The sequence below is a fragment of the Halyomorpha halys genome, unplaced genomic scaffold, assembly GCF_000696795.3.
Source record: "Halyomorpha halys isolate HHAL.00 unplaced genomic scaffold, Hhal_1.1 Scaffold910.1, whole genome shotgun sequence".
In the NCBI taxonomy this organism is placed as follows: Eukaryota; Metazoa; Arthropoda; class Insecta; order Hemiptera; family Pentatomidae; genus Halyomorpha; species Halyomorpha halys.
The window spans coordinates 193560-203775 of NW_027106583.1; the positions used below are offsets into that span (position 1 = coordinate 193560).

General features: G+C 28.7%; 1 protein-coding gene across 2 annotated transcripts in view; it reads left to right on the forward strand.

Moving 5' to 3' along the window:
* Grp170 (Grp170 co-chaperone) overlaps nt 1-10216 on the forward strand; it is a 36740-nt gene that overhangs the window by 17794 nt on the left and 8730 nt on the right. For both annotated transcript variants that reach the window (XM_014430746.3, XM_067044967.1), the window contains exons 11-15: nt 895-1189; nt 5829-5994; nt 7261-7542; nt 8812-8919; nt 8997-9072. In XM_014430746.3, coding sequence (XP_014286232.1) covers nt 895-1189; nt 5829-5994; nt 7261-7542; nt 8812-8919; nt 8997-9072 — 927 coding nt within the window. The remainder of the gene's footprint in view (nt 1-894; nt 1190-5828; nt 5995-7260; nt 7543-8811; nt 8920-8996; nt 9073-10216) is intronic.

Sequence of the window (10216 nt, forward strand, 5' to 3'; positions counted from 1 at the left end):
TTATCCTTTATATTTGAAAAAATTTATAAAACGAGCAAAGATAATTTTTATTTTATTTTTTATATTTTTTTAAATTATTACAATATATTATCCACATTCAACTGTTTTCTCATCATTATATATATTTCTTCATCATTATATAACTTTTGCTAAATTTAATTTTATAGTACAATAATACAGGAATCATTCAATTTTCGCGGATAAATCACATAAAATTGATGTTAATTCATATCCAAAAATTTCACCCACATTTATTTATTTTCTGTTAGTTTATTGTTCTCTAAGACTATTGTCAGTCTGATTACATTTGCGCCTGAACACATTTCAAAATTAAAATCACGGTTTTTTTATTTGCTATTGTTTTCAAAGTGCAATGCTCACTTATACAATTTTATTCCTGGTTGATTTTTTTAAGAAAGGATACACAAAGTTTTATATATTCATATATTTAATTTATATATGTATAGAAACAATGAATTGTACACTTTCCTCGAATAATCTTTAAGAGATAATAAAATCCCTAACAGCTTCGTCACTTACCATCGTCTATCTGATTTGTTCCTTGTTACTTCTCCTACTTTTTTCTCCATAAAATTATTATAGTTATCCATTGTTATTTAACAATAGGAGTAACAAACAATAACTAACACAAAAGAACTAATCTAACAACAAACAAAAATGGTGAAAAGCTGAGTTGGTCTGTTGCGTGATATCATTCTCCATCTAACAGACTCTCTGCCATGTTACATGTTATTTCATTTTAACATGGCAAAAGAAGGAAATATTTCTCCATTTAACATGTTAGTCTAAAGATCATGAATACCCCTAATGTAAAACTTGAAAAAATAACCCTTTAAACTACAATAATAGTTTAAAATCTATGAAACTGTTTAGGTGAAGAGGCACCAAAAGAAGAACCAGCTACAGAGCCACCAAAGGAAGCATTGGATGATAAACCTGAAGATAAGGAAGAAGCAAAAGAAGGTGAAAAAAAAGACGAGAAACCTAGTGAATCTAATAAAACCTCAGATTCTGGAGAGAAGGATGATACTAAGAAACAAACTAAGGAAGGAGAAAAGGAAGATAAGAAACCGAAACCTGTTGTACTGAAGGAAAACATCAACTCCAAAGAAGTTCCATTGTTTGTACCACAACTGCGAGGTGAGCAGTTGGAGCAGTCACAATCAAAGTAAGTTATGCTATTGTATTAACACTTACAACATTTTTTTTTTTTTAAATATCAGGTATGTAAACTCTCACCACAACATTCCTTACTACTTTGCCTGTTAATACCGATTTGGTAATCCCTTGCTGTATCTTAACTAATATTAGTTCCATAGAGATTTACTTATCTTATTTATTAATTTATTTTCTCTTATTTTAAAATTGATCCTTTCAAGGTGCCTTTGGAATGATATAGGTGATGGTGATATAACTGATTTGGAATTAATAAAAAAAATAATTCACAATTTAAGTCAAAGAACAGTTTTACATGAAAAACCGAGCAAAATACTTTTAAAACATGGGTCAAAACTTCAACAAGTCATATCACCCTTGGTAATAATAATAACATTCTTTATTTATTCTGGGATTGATCCCTTAGAATAATATACAAGCATCAAAATCAGGCTTTAGAGCCTTAGAGTAAAATGCAAAATGAAATTATAAAATGTCATAAAATATAATAAAATAATGAATTTTAATAGATAAAAATGAACAACAATAATTAACTGAATATATAAAATAAGAATTGAATAAATATAATTTTAAAAAATGATAAAAAATCAAATACAATTAAACTACAAATAATAAATGAAAAGATACAATTTCTGCTAATATATATATATATATATATATATATATTTACAATTATAAACGAAAATATTGAATACAGAAAATATATAAACCTTATTTGAAACTTTCAATTGTTATTCTTACGGAATTGGGTGGACAGAAGGTGGTTGAAGATACAGAATTTGAAGATTGGAAGGTTAGTAGAACTATGATTAAAGGAGGGAATATAATTCCATAAGGAAGAGGAACGGATGAGGAAAGATCTACCAAAGGCTGCGGTCCGATGGGCAATTACATATAAGTCTGAAGGCCGTGAGTGGGTATTGCAGGAATGCACTGAGAATTTAAATTGAAGGATATCATAGATTTACGATGGAAGGAGGGGTAAAGCCATTTCAACTCTTTATAAAATCTAGTGACAGAGGCATCCCTGGGGACCCCAAAAATGAATTGTACAAAGCAATTATAACCGTTTTAATTTTGCATCAAGATCCCCAGAGAAACAAACGCCTGTAAACCACACTGGAATAATCAAAGTGGGGGAATATTAAGGAAGTGGTTTAAGTTAAACAATTTTTTTGAGAAATTAATTGTCTTTCAAATGCCTATTTAAAAATATTTGGTGGGGTCTCTGACCCAATTACAATGATCTCCTTACCTAATGAGTTTATCAAAAAGTGTCATTCTTAAAATTTAAAGCTAAGATTCCAAAAAGGACTGCAATTTAAAAGTTAGTTTAGTTTTTATTATGGTCAAAATTAAACAAGATCAATTAAAAGTATAAAAATAAACACTGACCTTTATATTCAGTGTTGGTTAAAATTTAATTTCAATTACTAGTAATTGAAGTTGATAATTAAAACTATCCGATGATTCACTACAATTGTAATTATGATCTAGTTGAGCCAAATTACAATTGCTATCATGTATGATGTTAATTAGTAATTACAATTATTTTTTTATATTTAATATTGTCAATATTTTAACAACTAATATTTCATATTATAATTTTCAAGGTAGTAGAGGAGGAAAAGTAAGTTACATAAAGTAAATTACTTATTTAATTATCTTGATTTTCAGTCAACATATTTGCTTACCTTTGCTTAAATACAGTACACATTAAAAGATGGAAAATAAGAATAAAATAAAGGATAAGAAAAAAGGGACAATAATGAAAAACATAATATAATGTTAATGTAGAAGTAAAGATAATATTAGGAAAGTTAAGAAAAGATTAAATGTAGCCAAACACCAAATGATAACATGCATAATAAGGAGGAGATAAATAAATGTGTGTGTGTTTTACAAAAATTAAAAGTGAAGGAAAGAAAATATACAAAATTGAATAGAGTTACAAAGGCTTTGTAAATTTATATAATAAAAGCATTAATTGTAAAGTAATAAATTAAGTGTAATGTGGAAGTGTCAGATGAATATAAAATATGTAAATATAAAAGATAAAAGATGGATAGTAGAGTTATATACTTAAAAGAACACATTAAATATAAATATGAAATAGTGATAAAATATAAGACATAAAAAATAAAAGATGGATTGTCATGTTAAACCAGCATGATTATGTTAAGTACAGTTATAACTGTATATTATCATTTGGTGTCTGCTTATATTTAATCTTTTCTTAAATTTCCTAATATTATCTTTACTTCTACATTATATAAATTTTCACATAATGATATTTAATTTACTTTTATTTCATGTTATGTACTCTGTTAATTGAATACATTTTTTAGTTGTTAGTATCTTTTTTAGCCCTGCAAAACGTTGGCTCATAATATATAGTTTTATTACTATTGGAGTTGTTTTGACCATGTTCCTTTTATATACTACATATCTTCAATCAACCATCTTACAATTTATTTTTTAGATTTGAAATGCTGAAAAATAATAGCGGTTACTCCATTTACTGGAAAGGTCTTTTGAACACGTTTATATGTTCATTATGTTTAGTTACTTTTAGAATTTGATTCCTCAAATCATTTCGATTCTATGAGTAGGCTCAATGAATTGGCATTCTTTGAGAGGGTTTGTGATTTAGGTTCCACTTCAGATGACCTGTGTTTTTATTTTTAATTATACTTTTTTTCATGTACTTATTTATTAGTTTTTCTAATTGTACTCATTTATTTATTTTTGCAATATATTCACTCCTGACTGGGGGGTAAAAGAAAGATAGGAAAAAAAAAGAGAATAAAACATAAAACACACCTGTTCGAAGCAAATCTGGCAGCCAAGTAAGTTCTACGCCGCCAACGGCCAGACTCAGAATTAAAAAATATACGAAATACGAAGATGACGAGGTATTTTTTGGAGGAAATGTTACAAGTGGGTAAAAAATAAAAAGTAGAAAATATTTAAAAGAGGAAAGTGTGTAAGAGGGTGACGACAAATGATTTTAGAAAATGTTTAAAAATATGTTACAAGGATGACGAAATTACCGGAAGATAACAATGCGTTTTAAGTATTTGGATATTTAAAACTAAAAAAGAGGAAATGTATAAGAGGGTGACGACAAATGTATTAGAAATAGTTTAAAAAGTGAAACAAATGGGCGGGAAAAAATAAAAATAAATTTTTAATAAATTAACTACCTACTCAGGCAGACTTCTAAATTATCACTCTCAGTATCCTTACCATTACAAAATTAACGTAGCCAAAAATCTTATCCACTGTGGCCTTTTCCTTTCTTATTCCCATTTCATGAAAAAAACACACACTGCATTAAACAAATACTTTTAGTTAATAACTCCCCACTCCATATTATTCATAAACATATATACAACTACCAAAATCGTCTCACCACTTCACCTAATTCTTCACAACCCCTTTCTATCCCCTTATACAGGTCACTACCATACATCCCCTCTCTTTCCGATAACATTAAAAAATTCTTATGTTCTACTATAGTAGTAGGTATACCTAACCTTCGTATTGCATTTAGACCTCACAACACACTATCTAATATTTACTCAAAACTAAAAGACCCTATCCCTCTTATACACCGATCACATGTCATATACCACATCCCTTGCTCTACCCCTAATAGTAGTTCTGCTTACATCGGTGAAAACAAAAACCTCTTAAAAGACCATATCAAACTACACAAATATTCTGTTTCCTCACATAATCATTCTGCCTCAAAACTTTTGAAACATTCTCTTTCTTTAAATCATTCCTTCGATTTTGAAAAAACGTCTATACTAGCTACAGTTCGCAACCATGACAAAAGGCTCATCTCTGAAATCTTCTATTTCCAATTAGAACCTTCTTTCATCAATTTAAAAACCGACAGGCACAACTTATCCTTAACATATTCGCAAATAGTTAATTTATTAAAAATGTATTTTTTTTTTCCACCCACTTTGTAACGTATTGTTTCACTTTTTAAACTATTTCTTTTTTAATTTTTGTATTCATTGGTTGTTATCTTGTTCTTTGTTCTTAACCCTGATGAAGGCTGGAAATTCTGGCCGAAATGTCGACTAATAAATAAGTTATTGCAACTTATTTATGTTTGGTCTCACATTGCTGTCTAATAGTGAATTTGTTTAATGGGTCACTGGAGAGGATCTGAGAGGGTGAATTCGTGAGAGTGAATTTGTCGATCAAATGAAATAAAAATTGTGAAATAAAAGGGACAAAAAGGGAAAGAAAAAGGAATGAATTGAAATATTTGTATTTATTGTGTAGACTGGAATTGATTGTAAAAGGAAACTGTGGGGGAAAAAAAAAACTGTTTTCTTTCTTTTTTATTATATCATGTCAATATATGTAATTTATATATGTCCGATCACGGTTTGATTAGTATGCTGTGTAATGTAGCAACCCGATGTATTTTGGCTACATGGATGAATAAAGCATTTCTCTATTTGAGTATGACTATCACCCCCCAACCATCTCCTCAAATTAGAATTTAGGCAATGTTTAGTCTCCTGGATCAACTTTTTTTAAACTTGTGTAGTATAGGGTTTGTAGATTTGAAAAGAAAATTTTTAAAAATTATTTGTTTCAAACAGGTTGGCGAAACTCAATGCCAATGATGAAGAACGGCACCAGCGAGAAAGTACACTTAATGCTCTTGAGAGTTTTGTATTTGAAACACAAAATAGGCTCAAAACTGATGAATATTCTTCTGCTGTGTCTCATGATGAAAAGCAAAAAATATCTGAAGCCGTATCTAAGGTTATGATTTTTTTGTAATAGATATCATAATCTATGCTTTAACGCAGCCTAGAGATGATTAATATTATCATTAATATATTGTACAATATATTGACTGCCTGTTGATGTTATTGAAAGATTATGCAATATAAACTGTCAATTAAAATAAGTTTGATTTTTATTGTACAGGATGTTAAAATATTGCATCATCTATGAGCATTATTATGAAATATTGATTCAGTTTTTCTATATTACCCAGTGTTTTTGACAAATTCTGTCTGGTAGATTTTTTTAATCAATCTATTGTTTAATTGCAAGAAGTTTCTAAAATTATTTGATTCATTTATTTTTAGTTCTTTAAAAAAAAAAAAAAGAATTGTTAGAGTATAGTTATTCCTTTTTTTAAAAACCTTTCCTTCATACACCTAGGTTTTTTTTTTACTTTTTTATTTTAATGCAATGACCAAAAAACTTGCTTTGTTTATATCGCACATCTCAAAAGAATTATTGAATTCATGAGAAAATATATCCTACAAAACCATGGTTGAGTCAGAGTATCTCCAGAATGATGCATTATTTTATTTATTTTAAAATAATAAAAATCGTAATGTTGATTTTTTTTTTGGAATTAGAAGGAATCACAGCTTATGCAACAATGTGAGGTTATGAGCTGTATAGCTTGCTGTATCCATTTTTCATAAAAATCAAGATAGTTGTGAATTTTTAATTTTCAAAGCCATAACTACCAGACTTTAATGAGATAACTGTTAAATTCTTACTGTATTAAGTTAGTATGCATATATTTGTCTCAATTAAGAGTGATTAAAAGGTCAAATATCAGTTTTATATCAAGAGCTAATTGATTCTATAGTAGTTCCTTCTATTTCTATCATTTACTTTTTTTTCTAATTAACAATAATGTTATGAATTAATTACAGGGAGAACTAGAAACAAATTGTATGTAGTGTTTGTACTATTATATCTTTGTCAAAAGTGTGACACAACATAATTGTCTTATCTCAACTTTTCAAGTGATACAAAGAAGTTACAAATTAAATTTTGAGGTTCATTTATAAGATAGTGTGTACTAGCACATTGATATATTACATTGACTTGAAAAATAAACTAGTAATTGCTGTGCATAATATGTTTAGAAAAATTTTGTAATAAAATGCTACAAATCAAAATAATCTGAACTTATCTGGTTTTATGCTTTAGCAACAATAATAAATTTACTAATACATTTCTTGTCAGATTTTAGATTTAACTTACTTTCTTGTAAAATAGATTGCAGAGTGGTTGGATGAGGAATCTATGGATTCTAATGCTGAGACACTTTCTGAAAAATTGAAAGGCTTGAGAAAGCTAACAGAGAACTGGTTCATGAGGGTTGGTGAACACAGAGAACGACCAGAGGCCCTCAAAGCCCTGAAGACGATGATCAATGGTAGTACTAACTTTCTTATGACCATCAAAAACATTTCATTACAGCAGCCAGATAGTCCGCAGGCTTCAATATTCACTGCCGTGGAATTGGAAACTTTAGAGAAGACTATTAAGGATACTCACGTGAGTAATCAGTGTGATTTTGTATTTTGTACTGCTTTTAATTATCTTCCTTATGAGCTATTTAAATTTGGAAGAATTTTCTAAGAACTAGTTTAGTACATCAAGTAGTGTAATTAATATTTGTTCTCTTGTAAGTATAATATAAGAACTTTTGTCATTGTAGATTTTTAAATTAGTACTAGTTGTTGCCCTTAAACAGCCAACAAGTTTTGAAAGTATTAAAAAGAAATCCAGTCTTTCATTAAAGATAAATTAAAATATTTAATCTTAAGCTGTCTTTATAGTGTTTGATGATATATTTCACTATATAAACGCCTACTTATTATTTTCATTCGTATTTCCTCAGAAGAATTTGTGAATCCCTTTAGTATTACAATGAATAAAGTTGTATAAATTGATATTCATAAATACTATTCAAGTCAGATATTAATTAGTATTCAGCATTGTTGAAAATGAGGTATTTTTAAAAAATGGTTATTTAAAAACAGTCAGTGCTACCAGTTAGTTAATTTCTAAATACTTGAATGCAATTAATCAGTGTTCTTTTTATTCTCCTAAACTTTTTGTATGCTGTTGGGAGCTACAGTATACTATAAGTTCTAAACAAGTACAAAATATTTAGAAATAAAATCAGTAGAGCAAACTTAAGATGTAAAAAAACTCGATGTTTCAAAGTTATCCATATTCCCTCATCTGTTTATAGATAAAATTGAACACATTTACTCGAATATGAAATGAAAATTTAGACTCTAAGCCTAACTCAAAAGGACATGAGATTCTTTTATTTATTTACACACCCTACCTTGCCTTTCGGCTACATAGCTTCAGCTGTTACAGCTTATCACACAAGGAATGTGATCATGCCACCTCTACTAACAAAGATAGTGGTCATGAGACTGTATAACTCAAAAGTTTCAGTGAATCACACCCGTTTTTGATTATATTGACAGCTTACTGCATGTGTCCTTTTAACTTGTCAAACCATCATAGTTGACTAATTGATTTTTAACTTTAATTCATTATCCAAATGGTATATACTTGTTTATCTAAGTTAACTTTCCTCTAATCAGGCATGAGATTTACAAATGTAAATTCATGCCTTAACATTCTGCTGACTATTAAGTATATGACCTTCCTAATTGAGTCACTCTACCCTACTCCTTTGTAGCTGCACAATTAAAACTCTTGAAATAAATGTCAATTTAAAATCCAATAATCTATATAAATGTAAAATAATATTTGTAAATGTTTTGTCAATATGAATTTCAGGAATGGATGGAAAAAGCTGTTATTGACCAAGACAAATTGAAGTTATGGGAAACTCCGAAACTGACAATCAAAGTGTTGTCTGACAAAATGGCTTCACTAGATAGAGAGGTAATAACCCTATTTGTTCATATTCTTGTTATTTTTACCCTAACAATCAAATCTATTTTATTCTTGTGTATTTTTAGGTCCAGTATTTGGTAAATAAAGCAAAAATATGGAAACCCCCACCAAAACCGGTTGAAGAAAAACCTGTGAGAGAAGGTTGGTTTCTCTTTCTATTGTGCATTTATAATTTGTTTTTTCTTTGATAATTCTTATATGCTTTTATTTTAAGAAATAATTTTTAGAAAGTCACATTACTTATGAGAACAATGATAGACAACTTGTTAGTAGTGACTGTGGTGTTGAAAATATTGGTTTGGGAAAGTATAGTCTTGTACAGGAAACCATAAAACATGATATTCAGTTCCTTATGGCTCATGTGGTACTTAAAAACTTACACTAGTGAATTAATCAGCTGGGCATTGCTGGGAAATTATTGAAGACTGATTTGTGTATGCATAAATAGTAACAGATGCTGAATACTATTGTTACTAGGAGAAATTCTAAAGATTTAATAGGTTGAATATGGTTAAAACAGTAAGGTAGTTTCTGGTTTGATACTCATTTTGACTGTTGAAAAATTAATAAAAAAAAATTAAAACAAAAGAGATGTATGCTGGTATGAAATGTATCATTTGTATATCAAATAATACATACAATAAATAATACAAATGATACAACAGTACAGTCCTTGGAAGTAAATAAGTAGACATAAAGAAGTTTGTGTAATCTTTGATAAGTATAGATAAAGTAGAGTAATCAACTTTTGAATAAATGAAGCTGAGAAAGAATTTATATTGTAGGTTGGAAAACACACATAACTGATGTGATAGTTCTCGGGAAAATCATTTACAACTCTCGTAATGCGTGTTGTAATTTGAAGGTCTGAAGGTTAAGATGGTCAGGAAGTCTACCGGTTGAGACTTTTAATTAAATAAATTAATTTTGGCAGTTAAAATAACAGAATACTTCTTCTAAAGGAGTCCCTGCACAGTCAGTGCAACTGATGCTTACTTGTGTATGAGATAGCAAAGAGTATATGAATCTTGTGCGATGACTCTTTCAATTCATCTTAAATGAAAAATGTGTAAATAAAATTAACCAAATATAAGCAAAATTAAATAAGATATAAATGACGTTGATGACCAATGATATTTTGTGCTACTAAACAAAAACAAACCCATCCTAAGATAATAGGTGATTAGGTAAATGTTTAAGGTTTGTTGAGTCATCTGGGGAAAGAAAATACTGATTGACAATATACTTTTGTAAAGTGATTGATAAAATACTTTTGTTATATATA